Below are 18,202 nucleotides of genomic sequence, written 5' to 3' on the forward strand. Positions count from 1 at the left end.
ATCCCAAAATAGTTTAGGTTGATGTTGAAAAGAGTTATTTCCTGTGCTTTTCAGAACTTATTTGTTCCTTTCTGCTGAAGTGATTATGAAGCATATCAAAATATTCAAAGGAATTTGAAGAATAACCATAGATGGGTAGCATTTTACATCCTCTTTGGCCCCCAAGTTCTGAATTTGCAAATTACAAAAGGTAAACTATAAAAATATTTGTTGAAGTCACCCATATTTCAAGTATAACAGTTTGACTATATGTGGAACCAAAATCACACGTATTGATTAAATGGATGTCACGTCTGTAACATATACACATCAGACCTTTTTTCTTTTTCTTTCTCCTGTTTGTTGTTTTCTTTTTCTACATTTTCATTTCTTCTCTATTTTCTGTCAACTCAAATGCTTCCCTTTAAAACTAAAACCAAACGCAGAAGTCGGTCAACTCCGGTGCCAAGTCGCTGCACCTGCTGTCACCGCCGGTGGCCTATGGAGCCTCCAAAATGAAAATAGTGTCTCTCCCTTTGTTTCTTCCGCTCCCTTTACGTTTTTGATCTTGTTTTCAACATCCAAAATTCTTTGTCCCTGTTTGTACTACAATAATAACACCCTCTTTCGATACCCTTGGATTAGAGGTCATCAGGGTCGGATTCCAATATAATTTTAGGTTCGACCTAAAAAAATATCTAAAATTTTATCTATATTTAATTTTTTCGTATTAAAATTTTTTATATTATTATTTTTATATAAAAATAAAATTTAAAAAATAAATTAAAATCACTAAAAATATTAAAATAAATATTTTTTAATAAATTAAAAATATTTAATATTTATATTTAAATAATACTAAAATAAATATAATTTAATAAGCAAATACTTTTAAAATAATAACAAAATAAACAATAATATAATATTAGACAAATAAAGGTTTTTTCTGCCTGGTTGACATTTGTTGGAGAATCAGTGTTCTTCGAGACCCTCGTGTCTGACGATTTCATCTTTAGGGGACAAAAAGGAAGCTTGGGTACCTATGGGAATGTTGTCAGCCAAGCCGTGGACATTTACCGGTTGGAATCAAAACATGAGGCGACGGTGCCAAGTTGAATTCCTGGTAGCTTCTGCTGCAGATGTGGATGGCCTTGAAACTGAGATTTATGAACGGTTAGTCACTTGTTATTGTTGTTTGGTTTCTGAGAAAATCTTTGACTGATGACTTATTTTCTTGTTGGAACATAAAACTGCAGGCATGCAAAGCCTTCAAAGAGCTTTGCCAAGAGATTTCCTGCTCTAGTCACTTGTTTATCCCCAAGGACCAAAACATCATCTTAACGATAATAAGATTAACCATTTCAAATGAACCAAAACTTTTTTCTTTATCTGCTTATTTCCTTCGTCTCTGCGACAGAAAATTGAAAAAGCAATTGCTTCTTTGTCATTGTTGTAATAGCAATTATATTGAAGATTGTGATAAATTAAGGCCCCCGTTCTCCTTTGCTTTTTAGATGGACTTTTGTCAAAAAAAGTCCTTTTCTCTTAAAAGTAACGAAGAACGGCATCCATTCTAGAATAATTTTTACTATCTAAAAAGTCCTTTTTGGCAGATGGAGAAATTAAAAAATTTAACTTTTCTTCAGCCAAAAGTGCTTTTGACTGATAATTTCCATTTTTAACCTGTCTTCTCCCCAAAAAACGTTCTTTCCTCTGGTTCTTTGCTTGAGATATCAAGTTCTTTGCCTTTGTTTTTTTTTCTCTGGTTCTTTGTTCCTCTTCCGCCGGTGAATTTCTTTTCTTTTTCTTCTCTTTAATTATTCATTATATTTTGTTTTTAGTTGTTTTCTGATTGCTTGATTTTTACAGAAATTTTACAGAAATTTTACATTCTTCTATAGGGAATATTGTCAACTGAAAAGGGTCAAAAAGCTATATTATCATTTGGTTCTTATGAAAGATCTTTGATAGAGGTAAATATTCTGTTCTCTGTTTTGTTTGCTTATTATATTGCTTGATGGTTGAAAGTTTTATCCAAGTTGAAATTTCTGTCACATTAGAAGATTGGTCTTTTGACATTGTCTAACCCTAAGCTACAACGAGAATGCCCTTGCACCATCTAAGTTTTAATGCCACCCAAAACCTCTCTTCCTCTTTCGATTTTTATGAAAAACACTGGGATTGGTCCAAAACCCAAAGGATCAAGGCTTGCCGCATCCACAAGTTGTCTAAACCCGATGCTTCCCATTTGGTAAACGGCTCCTAGGTTTTTTCATTGTCGTCCTCGAGTTTTTCACTTTATGGGGTTTTTCATCTCCATCTGGTGTTTGTTGGGGTGAAAATAATAGAAAGGTCAAGCCGACAAAGGACTGCATACATCGATATTCAATAGCTATATTTAAAAATTTTGGGCGGTTTGCTGGGGTCAAGGAAATGTTTTTCTTGCATATGTTTTTTCTCAATTTCATACTTCATATAGTTTTTTTTCTATAAAAGAACTGGTTAGTATGGATTACATATGGATGACTTAAATCCATGAAAAATTCAACCAACAACCTCATTTTGTCTGAGAATTATATTGGAACGTGTAACTGTATTTCCTTGTTGAAAGTGAACTGTTGTTGGCTCTCAACAGAAACAATTTTAAGCTTTGAATAATGACATTAATGGTGAAAGCTTAAAACAGTAGTTTGGTGTTACAAGTTGTGTTCCTTATTTGATTAAAGCTTCTTTTTTTTCTTTCTTTTTTTTTTGTTACCAGCAATACATTGACAAGTTGTTTCGTATGGAAAATCATCATCGGTTTTTGTCTACTTTCATGTTCTATTATCTATTTTATTGCTTGCAGTCATTGGAATTCTGTAGTTAGATGACTGGTACTAAAACACATACATAAACTACTGTGTAATGAGGAAAACACTGATTAATGAAGATTAATATATATATTCATATTTGAAAGCAAAGATTAATATATCTATACATAAGTTTGGGTGCTAATTAAAATTATGTGGAAGACAAGTTTATTATAAAATTAAGTAGGAACGATTTGTTGGCAAATAATTTTTAGAACTCCTATATATATGTGTGTATATAATTTTTTTGTGTTTATATAAATATATAATTGAAATAAATAAATTTGGACGTTGATGAATTGTATGTTTTACTCAATAATTTTATAATAAACTATAGGCTTATAGGAACATTAGTTTTACTGAATCGGATTGCTAGTGTTCCCTGATTTGGAAGGAACAAGCATACCAATTTGAAAATCGCTAGGGAGATAGTGATTTCTGGTAACAAAGTTACTGTATGTATAGGTAGGTATATGCGTTTATTTTTTCTTGACCCTAGTATCTGGTAGCCAAATTGGCCTCAGGTCGGACCTCAAACAGGTGAAAGCTCTCTTGGTGTCTATTTTCTCTTAGACTCCAAATCCGAACCTTGCTTAGGATCACTGAGCTCCTTACCTCTCCATCTAAGAGGCAGTCTCAAACCCTGTCCATTTCATGTCTTGAATCTCAAATTTAACTGAATTGTTGGGGACTAAAACAACAAGTTTTACAGGCCTCAACCATTTGAAGCCATACAGAGATACTAGTAGAGCCACTAGCTGATAAGAGATCTAACTTAGCAATAAGTTCATATTACTTCAAACTGCATATCTTTTACATGCAAGAAAGGCTATTAGATAAGGTTAAGACCCCCAAAGTTATATACATACACTTGAACAGCTATATATATATATATCAGGACAACTTGGAAAGACTCCCAACTGAAAGCTTTACCAGCTTCATAAAAACACTTGTACAATATCTTTTGTAAATGATTGATTTGGTTTAATTTATTTCCCCTTGACTTTTTTGTGTTCTGCTGCAGGTTCTTTTCACTTATAATAAATTACTTGACTTCAAAAGTGCACAATCTTTACCTACCCTTGGTTCTTGGACTTGACAAAGTAAATCACAGGTTTGTGAGCTTATTACGTTTCTTTCATTGCTTTTGCCTTGGATTATGAATAGTTGGATGCAGTTAACATTGATGTTTCAATTTGCAAAATTCTATTTATCTTTTTTCCTAAAGAAATGAACTTTACCTCTATAGATAATGGGAGCTAGCCATGTTATTGCTGTTAGGCTAATTTTTGAAGTTTCATTGGACAGTGGGAATATAATAAAGACATATAACATTTACTGTTTGGTCCATTTTTTGGTAAAATTATTATTAGAGGAAAATATTTTGATACACATTAAACTAATATACTTATGCGACATTTGATTTTCTTGATTGCTTTACTGGCTGAAACGAATCTGTTCGTATACACAATAGATGAGTACTTCGGCGGTTGAAGTTAGTGGTGAAAAAGTGAAAGCAATGTGGGATAAGAGATTGACAGAAATATTTTGTGATATTTGTATTAAAGAGATATTGAAAGGCAATAGGCCTGGTACTCATTTCACAAAAGATGGATGGTTGAAAATAATGACCAACTTTGAGAAAGAAACGGGCAAGGGTTTTTCACAAAGACAACTTAAAAATAAGTGGAATGCCCTAAAAAAAGAATGGAAAGCTTGTAAGAAACTTAAAAGAAACTTAAAGGCGAAGATACTGGTCTAAGGTGGAGTCCTATAAAAAGAACCATTGATGCATTAGATGATTGGTGGGAGAGTAGGCTACACGTACATTAATAATTCTGAATATATTTGTTTTTTTTTTCTTATTTATGAGGTTATTGATAATTAATGTTATTAAACTATCATTTTATATGTAGGTTATGCCTGAAGCTAAAAAATTTAGAACATCGGGCATTGATCCCGAATTCGAAGGGAAGTTGGACCAAATGTTCATGGGGATAGTTGCAACTGGTGATAAAGCATGGGCACCTTCTTCTGATACACTCTGTAGTGATTTTTTTGAGGATGTTAACAACGAAATAACTGAAGAGAATGAAGAAGAAAATATGAGAAATGATGTTCACATTTTAAATGATGTTCACATTTCAAATGATGTTCAAATTGATGGAAACGGTCAAAAAAGAAAAAAACCTGAGATATCAAGTTCACATTTTAAAACTGGAAGAAAGAAATCCTCAAAGCAAATTGGAAGGGCTGCAAGATTGTCCAGTCAAATAGAAAAATTATGCAATGCACCTGACAATATGAGTTAAGCCACATCTATTTTGACTCTTCTTATGGATCCATTTGGTATTTCACAAGTAGTCAAAGTACTTGACAACATGTCGAAAGAAGTTCCAGAAGCTAGTCCGCTATACTTTTTCGCACTTAAATTATTACTCAATAAGGACAAGCGAATTATGTTTTTATCAATTAATCTCAATATTAGAGCTTTGTGGCTAAAGTCGGAAATGGAGGATAGTTGAAAATTTTCTAATCTTCTAGGGTTCAGAGATATCTATTATGTGACTAAACAACAATGCTAAACTAGTTTTATCAATAGTTATTTATGTTTGGTTTTTGGATATTGAATTTATGTTCTACTTATTTATGTGTAATCTAGTTTTATTAATAGTTGTTTATGTTTGGTCTTTGGATATTGAATTTATATTCTACTTATTTATACTAAATTAGTTTTATCAATATTTGTTTATATATGAATTTGAATATAAAATTTATTTACAGATGATGAGTATAATTGAGAATTACATCGGTGATGAAAGTGATGATGAAAGGGAAAAGAAAGAGATTTTACAACGCATGGAATGTTTTAACTGATTATTTGTTGTTGCATCTTCTTCTGTACAATTATATTACGAGAAGTATATATTGAGGCAACCATGCATGAATTCAAAACAATCAGGTGAGACATGGATCCGAGAGATCCTTGACGGTCACGAATCACGTTGTATGATTAATTTTAGGATGTTTAAAATGGTATTCATAAGTTTGTTGAGAGTTTTAGAGACAAGATACAGCTTGCAAACTTCAAGAAACATATCTTCTAGTGAAATGTTGGGAATTTTTTTATACATCTTGGGCATCGGCGCAAAAGTTTCCCAATGTCGAGAAAGATTTCAAAGGTCTGGATCAACAATAAGTCGACACTTTGCAATTGTGCTTAAGAAAGTTTCAAGGATGGCCACTGATCTAATTGCACCCAAAGATCCTTTTTTTAGCTCAATACCCGAACAAATACGTAATGATTCTAGATATATGTTGTATTTTAAGGTTAAAATTTAATTTTATCTATTGTATTTTAATATATTTGGTCGACTAAAAATATGCACGAGAGTAATATGATTATTTGTTCAGAATTGCATAGGTGCAATTGATGGTACTCACATTGCCGCTATTCTTCCACCAAATGAACAAATTCCCTATATTGGAAGAAAAGGTATCCCGACTCAGAATGTTATGGCAGTATGTGATTTTAATATGTGTTTCACCTTTGTCATGGCTGGATGGGAAGGATCGGCACATGACACTAGAATATTTCTTGATGCAATTCGAGATCCGAAATACAAATTTTCGCACCCACCAAATGGTTAGATATTTTATTTATATGTGATTTTTTAAATAATAAAATATAAGTTCTTTAATTGATAATTGTTATAAAAAAAATTCTTGAATTAATTGTTTGTTATATTATGACTTGTAGGAAAATATTATCTTATTGATTCTGGATATCCTCAAATGAAAGGTTATCTTAGACAATATAGAGGTCAGCGATATCATTTACCTGACTTTCGTAGAGGTAGACCAGTATTTGGTAAAGAAGAGATATTCAATCATTCACATTCATCATTACGTAGTGTGATTGAACGAACTTTTAGTGTTTTGAAAAAATGGGCCATTTTAAGGGATGTGCCAAGTTATAGTTTTGAAAAGCAAACGATGATCGTTGTTGCTACAATGACGATACACAATTTTATCCGAAAACATGTCGGTCGAAATGATGCAAATTTTATGGAATACGAAGATATTAACTGGGCATATGGGAATATTATTGATTCAGAAAATGCGCATGGTCGAGAAAGTGACAACGACTACGATGATGGTGATGATGACGGTGAATCAAACAATTCAAGTGGTTTCGAAATGGAATTAACAAGAGATGCTATAGCTTCTAGTTTAATTAATTCACTTTAAATTGTAAATGCTATTGTAAAATTTTTAGTACTTATATTTGGTTTATAAATATTATCCCTTTTTAAAACTTTAATCCAAATATATGTAATATTTTAATTTGTTAGGTTTATGTTTTCTATGTTATGTTAATATCTAATATGACTTATATATTCAAATACATTTTAAAATAAAACAATTCAAATGTGTTAAAAGCATTAATTAAAAATAAAAAATAATTTTTATAATAATACAATTGTGTCAATATCTAATTACAAATATTTAATTATTATATTTAAATATTTAAATATAGTTTATATATTCTAATTAAATTTAATAAATAATTAATATGAATTACTTAGAAATATTTAAAATTAATATTATATATTAAAATATTAACAATAAGTTATAATAAATTATTTTTTATATTTTTGGTAAAAGATCATAATATTAACTAATTTGAATATTATTTAAATACATATTTATTATTTTGTAATATCATTTCTAAAATGACCATTTTATTTTTGAAAAATATTTTTTGATAGCAATACCAAACATGGGCCATTTTTTATTGGGATGGCATCACCTTCCAAAAATAGATGAAAAAGGAAAAAGGGACATTTGGGGAATTATTTCCCTCTTTTTTCCCCTGTGAATCTCCGCTGTTAACGATAATGATGTACCTTAAACATCCATTTATCAATGTGCTAAGCTTACTTTACAAGAAAATATCAAAGTATTGGCCCTGTGAATCTCCTCTATTCGGTTATTTTGCATTCTAGTGACTGAAAATGCTCTTTCTTACACCATTGATTTTTGCAGACAGATGGTTTTTTTTTTTAATTTATGGATAAAGCAGCATCTGGTTTAATTTAAAAACGTAAAGGGAGCGGAGGAAACAAAGGGAGAGACACTGTTTTCATTTTGGAGGTGAAGTTTGGGCCCCATTGGACACCGACGGTGACGGCAAGTGCAGCGACCCGACACCGAAGTTGGCCGACTTCTGGGTTAGATTTTAGTTTTAAAGGGGAATACTATCAACATATTTTGTTCTTAATGTGACTTGCCAATTTTGATGGCACAACCTCCTAACTTCATTCAAAGTGCGTCGAGCTTTAAGACTGTTGTTGTTGCCCATAATGAGATCTGTGGTCGTAAAACAATCACTCTCTACCTCTCAAATATAAACTTCATCTCATTTTTACAATATATTTATGACGAAATAACATGTCTTACTGTATATTGTTTCTAGCAAAATCACTTTCCTATATCTTTGCATAATATCCAAATCAATCAAACAAGCCTCATCAGATCCATACCTACATACATACATATACATCAAAACATGAATGATGCGTCATCATCTCCATATATATATATATCACCCTCGACTACTGGTGTTGGACTGGTGGTAGAAGTTACATATCCTCAAATACATACACGGACTCAAAGTATTTGTAAGGAATAAACCTTTGTTCATGTAAATGATTGAAATACTCAATTGGAGTGCCAATTTTGAGACCAAGTCCTGGATCATGTATCATTTTCCATGCCCCATCATTGAAATCGTAGCATATTATCTTACCATCTGCCCATATCACAACTTTAACCTCCTCTTTCCTCTCGGATCCAACAAAACTCACACCAGAGAACCCAGACGAAAATGGATGACACCCCAAGTTCAGCTCCGGGAAAACTTCCATGGCGTCGCCCATATTCAGACGATGCTTCAAGAACCAATGTGAATAGTCGCTTGCCATTTGATGAACATATAAGTCCAAATCAATGTAAGCATGGCATGTCGCAGCAAGATATAAACGCCCACCGCTCTCACCAAAATACCTATAAATCTCAAGACGGTTCCCTCTTAATGGCGTTGGCATTGGCATCATCTGCAAACATTCCTTCTCTACATCCAAATACAATGATTGGTTTCCATAACTGTTCCAATGAAGTTTCCCATTACAGAAAACAGAGTCCTCAAACTCAATGCAATCTCCTTCTTTGGTTTCGAAAATAGTTGTGGCTACTTTCCAACCATCAGATTCGGACGCATATATATCCAGCTCAAAGATCAAAGAGTTTTTCAACACTTCTCGAACAACAATAATCTTGTAATGAGGAGATTGAAGAGGATCAAAAGCCAAACTAACATAAAACTCACCATCTTTAATGGGGTTTTGAAGAAAAGATAGCTTCTTGAATTGCTTAGTAGTTGGATTGCAGATGAAATACTCAGACACATTATTATCGTCATCGTCTGTCTCACAAACAAACAATCCATTACAAGATTGAAGTATGTTGAGATATGGAGTAGAAATGTAATGAAAGAAGGGGACTTGACTGAAATGTTTTAAAGGAACCACATGGAATTCGGGTGATAATACGTACTGAACTTTGAGGAGAAGAGCAGTAGGGTGGAGAAACCCTTCATGACCTTGATGGCGAGTGTGGGAGAGACAAAAGTGAGGATTTGAAATGAGAGAAAGCCATTGTTTTGAGACACACTTGAATTTGATCAGTGATTTAGCGGGTAATCTAAGAAGAATTTGGGCTAACAAATCTTGGTTGTTGCCAATCTTTTCCGCAGAACTGATCATCAATTTAGGGTTCATTGTTGAAAGTACCCCAATTATTTGAACAACAAGTTTGTAGTTGGCTATATATGGAACTTCCATGGCAAGTTTCACTTTCAGTCAATAAAAATATTGCTTTATCGTCTTTTACATGAAATTAGGCGGGAAGTCATGGCGGGAATGGAATGCATTAAGGCCCCTGCCTTCTTGTTTAGGACTTGTTTTAAACCCTGTAGTAGAATTTTTACAAAAATTTTAATTAATTTAATTGAATTCATATTATATTTTTTTACTTATGCGAGAATATTTTCATTGTTCCTAAAAATAAAGGTGAGTTGATCTTTGTAACTATTTGTTTCTCTTTCCTCTCGTTGGTGGAAAGTAAAAGTCGCTTTTTGATTTGTGTGTTCTTTTTAAAAAAGAAATACAAATTTGCCAATTATTAAGTCATGGCGGGAATGGAATGCCTTAGGACTTGTTTAAAACCCAGTAGTAGAATTTTTACTCATGTGGAGAATATTTTTAATTTATATTATATTATAATTTTTATAAAAATTGGTTAAAATTAATTTTTATTTAGAATAAGATGAAATGTTAAAATATAAAATATAATTTAAAATCTATACTTATTAAACAATCTAATTATATTCCGTAAATAATTTTATGTAATATATCAAACAATTTTATTATTTAAATTTTCAATATTTAATTTTTCAAAATTTATTTTTCCAATTTATCAAAACATTGCCTTATTTTCTAAAAAAAAACTTTGTTGCTGGGTCGTAACTTTGAATTTTGAAAATGAAAGGCTGACATTACATGACTCAAGCTCAATGCAAAATTGTAATTTTGAATTTTATTTTTAAATTCTAATTTTAAATCAAAATAAAAGTTAAAATTTTTCAAGTTTACTTCATTAAACTCATAGCAAATTGTATTTATCTGAAGTTCAATTCCCAATCTCAAATTCGATTTTTTAATTTTAATTTAAATTTAAATTAAATTTTTTTAAATAATAAAATTATAAATATAAACAAAAAGTAGCTCAATCGTATTCATGATTTCCCAAATCAAGTATTAAAATACTTAAATATAACTCACTTAATATATTTAAAATAATACAAAAAAATTGAAGCAACATAATCCAAACCGTCCAATGTCCACATGTATTCCATCTATTGAATTGAGAGCAAAATTTTTATGATAAAAAACCAAACAATATCTTAATCACTAGGTCGGGAGTTCACTTCTTGCTAATAAGAATAAAACAGTTTTTATGACTATCCATTTACCTTTTTAGAAAATATTTATTATAAAAGAATAAATTACTGCAGAAACTCTAATTTCAAAAGAGAAAAACAAACAAACAAACAATTCTATAAGATGTAGTAACATAACTTGCTACTCTTGAACACTCCAAACATTGACTTCAATGTCATGACATGCAACATTGCACACAGAAAGAGGAATTAAACATCAAAAGATAAGCTTTCATACATGCTTATTAAGTGGAACAGAAAGTATGTTTGACATGGGTATCCCATAAGTATATTTATGTAAAAAAACAAAAAAAAAAGAACAAATTCATAAAACTTCAACACTTGCCAAACAAATATTTGTGAAGAAAGCCGGTAACATAAGATATGAAATAAGAAATTAAGTGCAACAACTAAAACTAAGAAATACTTGCTTGCAAACATCAATCAATGGATGAAAACTTGAAAAAGCCAAAATAAAAAACATCAACCCTGAATCCATCAATGATTAAAAGGAACACAAACTTACGATGGACATGCATATATGTAGGATTACATAAATAGTTATTGAGTTCTAGTTATTCACTACACTATAATATATGAAATAGTTTCTTGGATACTGGGGATACAACCTCAAACACAAGTCAGGTTCTCAAAGTCCTGATAGGCATGCAGAGTTTGATAAAGTGAAGTATCATCCCACCGGCCTTACATCATGAAGTCAAACAAGATTACACTATCCACACCACAACCTTTGGTAATGCACACATCAGAGAATGCAGGAGCATCATAGGCCATGTTATATCAGGGAAATCCCTCTCAATTTCCCCAATAAACAGTCGGTGCTTTAGGGTCCAATGGGAATAATCACTTGCCAACTCAAATACATCAAATTCTCAACACATAAGGACAAAATAGGTCACTGAAACATATAAAACACCTCGACACTTTCCCATATAACTGCACATTTGAGGTGCTTCCGTAGTCGATATTGGCATCGTCAATGGTTCATTCTCTGCATCAAAATAAAATGAATCCTTCCAATAACAATTCCAATGAATCTTTCCATTACGGAAAACAACATCCAGAAATTATATATTGTTTTTCACACAGAAACTGATTCTAGAGAGTCCAAGAATCAGTCTCAGATGAATATACATCTGGTTTATAGTTGGAAGGTTGATCAGGTGCTTTACGAACACAAATAACCTTGTAATAAGGCGATTTCAGTGGATCAAAAACCATATTGACATAAAATTTTATATAGTCCTTAAAAGGGTTTTCAGGTGAAGATAACTCCTTGAATTTCTTAGTACTAGGGTTGCAAATAAAATACCTAGAGATGACGTTTTTAAGGTTTCCAATCTTAGACTTACAAAGAAACAACCCATAACAAGACTGAAGAAAATCAATGCTAGGGGTGGAATTCAAGTAATCAAAGAAAGGGACTCTGACTCTGCCGTTATGCTTCAGAGGAACCACATCAAACTTGTTGAGAAGTAAAACAGTTAGCAGGGTAGTTAGAATTAGTTATATGAAAGTTAGTTTGTTAGTTAACCAAGTCTATAAATGTAGAATGCACTATCAGTATTTGAATAAGATGTATGATTTCTTGATCATTTCAACATGGTATCAGAGCTCCGGTGATTGTTGTATTTTCGATTATATTTTTGATGATCTCTACTAGCCAATGATTATGGTTATTCTAGTTGTTTTTTCTTCGTGTTGTTGATATGGTCAGATGTTGTTGTTTTTCTTTGCTTAATAATCTTTGGGCTTTATGAATTGATAAGTGGGCTTTTTGTTGGAAGCCCAAATCTGGTCGTCAGGCACAATTGGGTTGGTAATCTAGGGTATTTTTTTAATTTCAATTTCTGTGAAAGTCTTATTCGTTGTTGCCTGGTTTTCTGTTTTCTCAACAACAGAGGTGGTGAATCATGGTGAATCTCTCTGAATCAACTATCAATTTCAATCATCCACGTTACTTGCATCCTTCTGATACCCCAAGCACTTTGTTGGTGTCTCACCAGTTGCTTGGAATTGAAAACTACAATGTTTGGAGTCGGGCGATGAGAATCGCATTGTTAGCAAAAAACAAGTTAGAGTTTGTGGACGACACTTGTTCTAAAGATTCATTGCCAGAAGAAATGGGTTATCAATGGGAGCGGTGTAATGCGATCGTACTGTCTTGGATTTTAAATACTGACAGTAAAGAACTCTTAGCTGGAATTGTTTTCGCATCTAGTGCAGTACCAATATGGAGTGACTTTACTGAGCAGTTCCACAAAATTGATGGTTCAAGAATTTATTTCTTGCATCGTGAGACCACTTTTCATATTTAAGGTACTGCCTCTATCTCTGTATATTTTACCAAATTGCGATTACTTTGGGATGAATACGATGCACTTGTTCCTTTGTCTTCTTGCGGGTGTATCCAATCCAGACAAAATGTTGCGCTTGTTTCACAATAGCATTTGTTTCAATTTCTCATGGAGTTGAACTAAACGTATAATGCAATGCGTAGTTAAATTTTGTTAATGACTCCATTACCCTCTGTCAATCATGCATATTCGATGCTTATGCAAGAGGAATAGCAGAGAAAACATAATTCTAGCAATATTGGGGTTGATCCGATTCCTTTTTCTTTCATTCAAATGGTACAGAAGAAACGGTTTTCTGGCACTTGCGATCATTGCAAGATTAAGGGACATAAAAGGGAGAATTGCTATAGATTAGTTGGTTATCCTGCAGATTTTAAATTTACAAAAAAGAAGGTAAACAACAGTTCGTATTCTGCAGTAAATAATGCTTCTACTACTACTCTTGCACATGGTAGTGAAGTGGTGGATTCTATTGGTTCTCGTCCACAGATGCCAGTGTTTACACAAGAATAGTATCATCAAATCTTGAATTTGTTGAACAAGGAACTTGCGGTTGAAGCTGCTTCCAGTTTAGCAGATATGATTGATGTTGGTCACAAATGTATTATAGATACTGGAGCTACTGACCATATATTGTCTGATCTTCAATTTTTAGAATCTCCTATTGAATGTGCATTGGGTTCACCTTGTGTTCAACTTCCAAATGGTTCTTCTGTTTCAGTTACCCATGTTGGCACTTGTACTATTTTACCTAACCTACACTTAACCAGAGTTCTTTATGTTCCAAATTTTCATTATAATCTTCTTTTCGTTTCGAAACTTACTAATGATCTCAATTGCGTGGTTTCTTTTTACCCTCATTTTTTGTCTCATATAGGATCTCTTAAGTGGAAAAATGAGGGGGATTGGTAAGGCACGAGGTGGTCTTTACATCCTAGACCCGTCTCAACAGACCAGTGTGGCTTCACCTACTTCTATTGCAGCTACTGCTTTTGTTGACTCGTCATATCTTTGGCATACTAGACTTGGTCACGCTTCGGTTTCAAGACTCAATAAGGTCTTTAATCTTTCTTGTAAAGTCTCATATGTTGATAGTATACATAAATGTTCTGTTTGTCCACTTGCTAAACAAACTAGGCTCCCATTTTCTGTTCGTTCGTCTCGTGTTGATGTGGCTTTTTCTCTTGTTCACATAGATTTGTGGGGACCCTATCGAGTGTCTACTCATAGTGGTCATAGATTTTTTTTAACAATTGTTGATGATTACACAAGGATGATATGGGTTTATTTGTTACGAAATAAAAGTGATGTGCTTATCTGTCTCAAACAGTTTTTTGTCTTGGTTAAAAATCAATTCTCCACTATGATTAAAACTGTTCGCAGTGATAATGGGTTTGAATTTTTCAAGAATGAATGCAATGAGTTTTTTAATGTGTTTGGCATTCTCCATCAAAGTTCCTGTGTTTACACTCCTCAGCAAAATGGAGTTGCGGAACGAAAACATAGACATTTGCTTAAAGTAGCCCGGTCATTAAAATTTCAGTCTCATGTGCTTAGTAAATTTTGGGAAGAGTGCATTCTAACTGCTTGTTTTTTGATTAATCGTCTTCCTACTCCTATCTTAAATTGGAAATGTCCTTTTGAACTATTGTATAATATAGCTCCAGATTTTTCTCATTTGAAAGTTTTTAGTTGTCTTGCCTATGCTACCTCCCCTAACTATCGTGATCATTTTTCTCCTAAGGCTGTTCCGTCTGTTTTTATGGGTTATTCTCTTGTGCAGAAAGGGTACTTATTGTTCAGTCTTGAAACCAAAACTTTTTTTGTTAATCGTGATATTGTTTTTCATGAGACAGTGTTTCCTTTTTTTTTCCTACCCAACATTTTTTGCCTTTTCCTAACATTGATAATTTTGTTTTCCTTCAACTTGAACCTTCCCCTTCTATTTCTATTCCTTCTTCTAGTAGGCCAGTATCTCCTTCTCCTCCCCAAATACCCTTAGTACCTACTGTTCCTTCTTTCTGTCGTACTACACGGTCTGTCAAGCCACCTACTTGGATGAAAGATTACGTCTGTTCTAACCAGTCTTTCACTTCTTGTGACACAGGTTTGTTTCCTATTTCTCATGTTTATTCATCATCACATTTTCCTGTTCATACTTAGTTATTTGCAGCCCATATTTATTCTTTGATTGAACCCCAAACCTATGCTGAGGCCATTTCAGATCCAAGATGGGTCGATGCTATGCAGCAGGAGATTCGAGCTTTGGAGGTCAATGGTACGTAGGAGGTTGTTCCTTTACCTACTGGTGCTGTTCCCATTGGTTTTTAGGTGGTTTATAAAATCAAGTATAATTCTGATGGTTCGGTGGAACATTTTAAAGCCCGACTAGTTGGGAAAGGTTATAATCAGCAGGCTGGTATTGATTTTTAGGAGACTTTTTCCCCTGTGGTTAAACATGTCACTATTCGGATTGTGGTCAGTATGGCAACAATTTATGAATGGCATCTTTTTTAGATGGATGTTTACAATGCGTTTTTACAAGGGGACTTGTGTGAAGAAGTTTATATGGAACTTCCGGATGGTTTTCGCAGCCAGGGGGAGTCTCAAGTATGTCGTCTGCGTAAGTCACTGTATGGTCTGAAGCAAGCCTCTCGGCAGTGGAATTTAAAACTCACTGAAACCTTAACGTAGAGAGGTTATGTACAAAGCAAGTATGATTATTCCTTATTCACAAAAAGGAACGAAGGTAACATAGTCATTTTGCTAATTTATGTTGACGATCTGTTAATTACAGGAAGTAGCACTAGTATGATAAATGAACGAAAACAGGTTCTGCACCAAAATTTTAAGATAAATGATTTAGGTGTGTTGAAGTATTTTCTTGGAATAGAGGTGATGAGATCAAGCAAAGGAATTGTATTGAACCAACAAAAATATGCTTTGGAGTTGTTAGCTGATCTGGGATTAGGAGAAGTGAAATCAGTGTGTACACCGCTTGAGCAGAATCAAAAAATTACCTCGGTTGAATATGATGAGTCTGTACAAACAAAGGTTGATGGAGATGATTTAATTACGGATGTTACAGTATATCAACGACTTTTGGGAAGGTTGTTATACCTAACCAATACGTGACCAGACATAATGTTTGTAGTTCAACACTTGAGTCAGTTCATGCACAAACCAAAAAAATAACATTTGGAGGCTACTTTTCGGGTGGTACGGTACATAAGGAAAAATCCTGGCCAAGGCATTTTATTGTCTGCAGCTAGCAAACCGCAGTTGATTGCCTTTTGTGATTCCAATTGGGCTTCATGTCCTATGTCTAGGCGGTCAATGACTGGTTTTTGTGTTAAAAGTGGAGAGTCTCTGGTTTCATGGAAATAAAAAAAAACAAACCACGATTTCTTGATCATCAGCAGAAGCTGAATATAGAAGTATAACAACAGTGGTAGCAGAGGTTATTTGGTTGAATGGTTTGTTAAAAGAAATCAGTCTTAGTAAACCTGATAAATCTATGATTTTTTCAGATAGTAAGGCAGCTTTGCAAATTGCAACCAACCCTGTCTTTCATGAACGAACCATGCATATAGAAATTGATTGTCACTTTGTATGAGACAAAATCAAAGATGGATTGATTCAAATGCAGCATGTTGGAACGACTGAACAACTTGCTGATTTAATGACAAAAGCCTTAGGCGTCAAACAACATGAATATTTAGTATCCAAGTTTGGGGTTAAAGATATATATCAGCCCTCAACTTGAGGGGGAGTGTTGAGAAGTAAAGCAGTTAGCAGGGTAGTTAGAATTAGTTATATGAAAGTTAGTTTGTTAGTTAACCAAGTCTATAAATGTAGAATGCACTATCAGTATTTGAATAAGATGTATAATTTCTTGATAATTTCAACAAAACTCAGCGGGTAAAGTGTAAGAAAAAGAGCGGTGGGGCTGAGGAAGCCATTGGCTTGGTGGTTGCGAGTGTGAGAGGTGCAAAAATGAGAGCAAGGCATTGTTTGGAAACAAACTTGAATCTGAGAAGCGTCTTTAGTGGGTAAACTGATGAGGATTTGGGTTAAAAGATTAGATAACATAATTAGGAATTTAATTAATAGGTTAGATAATAATTTAGATTTTAGTTAAGATAATTAGAGTTCTAATTTATTTAAGATAATTAACAATTTAAACTCATAGGTTAGATAATAATTCAAATTTTAGTTAAGATAATTAATAATTTAAATCAAATTAAGATAATTAGAATTCTAATTTAGATAATTAAGAGTTTAAATTAAATTAGGATAACTAGAGTTTTAATTTATTTAAAATAATTAATAAATTAAATTAATAGGTTAGATAATAATTTATATTTTAATTAAGATAAAGTGAAAGTATCTTCTAAATTGTTTGTTTTAATATAATATTTATATACAAAATATCATTTAATACTTGAAACATTATAATTTAATTATCTAACACTTTAATTTGATAAATATTAAATTTTAAATTTTGGAATAAAGGAGTTTATCATTTTTCTATCTAAAAGCCGAACAAACTTTAAGATTTTAGGTTAAAATTATGTAAATTTTCTTTAAATTTGTGGATTTGTTGAAATTTATTCTCATTTAGAATAAATATATTTTGATTTTCAATCTTATTCTGTTTTGTTATTAGTTTTTTTTATTTAAAGGGATTAAAATAATTTTAATTACATTAAATAATTATTAAGTGAATGTTTTAAATAGATGGAGCCTTAATTTAATTGGTGGTGTTGTTATTGCAACAATCAGTAAAATGTAGATTCAAATACATTTAAATATGTATTTTATTCTAATTTAAGGGATAAAAAAGGTCATGGGTAATCTAAATAAATTTAGAAGTGAATATAGGGTTATAGAGATAGAAATAGGTTTATTGTATAAAAAAGGTTAATATT

The 18,202-nt window shown here is 32.5% G+C and overlaps 1 protein-coding gene and 1 long non-coding RNA gene across 5 annotated transcripts; one reads left to right on the forward strand and one right to left on the reverse strand.

Annotated features, from left to right (window-relative positions):
* The first annotated feature begins 357 nt into the window (after window positions 1-357).
* On the forward strand, window positions 358-5,462 carry LOC107937520 (uncharacterized). Of its 3 annotated transcripts, none has more exons than XR_001694688.2 (5): window positions 819-1,152; window positions 1,236-1,766; window positions 1,849-1,952; window positions 3,856-3,945; window positions 4,748-5,462. It is a non-coding gene; the product is annotated as an uncharacterized lncRNA (long non-coding RNA). The 3 variants fall into 3 exon arrangements; XR_005923060.1 differs by having other exon boundaries at window positions 828-1,152; window positions 1,881-1,952; XR_001694690.2 differs by lacking the exon at window positions 1,236-1,766 and having other exon boundaries at window positions 358-1,152; window positions 1,881-1,952.
* A 2,433-nt stretch (window positions 5,463-7,895) lies between these two features.
* LOC107940130 (F-box protein At5g07610) lies at window positions 7,896-9,774 on the reverse strand. 2 transcript variants are annotated; one of them, XM_041109173.1, is made up of 2 exons: window positions 9,223-9,774; window positions 7,896-8,967 (listed from the first exon to the last, which is right to left on the reverse strand). In XM_041109173.1, exons 1-2 carry the CDS (start codon window positions 9,734-9,736, stop codon window positions 8,477-8,479), a joined length of 1,005 nt encoding a protein of 334 aa, XP_040965107.1. In that variant the 5' UTR covers window positions 9,737-9,774; the 3' UTR covers window positions 7,896-8,476. The 2 variants fall into 2 exon arrangements, with proteins under 2 accessions (XP_040965107.1, XP_016729051.2); XM_016873562.2 differs by having other exon boundaries at window positions 7,900-9,771.
* Window positions 9,775-18,202: the final 8,428 nt, after the last annotated feature.

Source organism: Gossypium hirsutum, chromosome D13, assembly GCF_007990345.1.
Source record: "Gossypium hirsutum isolate 1008001.06 chromosome D13, Gossypium_hirsutum_v2.1, whole genome shotgun sequence".
In the NCBI taxonomy this organism is placed as follows: domain Eukaryota; kingdom Viridiplantae; phylum Streptophyta; class Magnoliopsida; order Malvales; family Malvaceae; genus Gossypium; species Gossypium hirsutum.

Bases quoted from the DNA above. Each gene is read 5' to 3' on its own strand.
- LOC107940130 (XM_016873562.2), bottom strand. From the start codon at position 9,736: ATGGAAGTTCCATATATAGCCAACTACAAACTTGTTGTTCAAATAATT.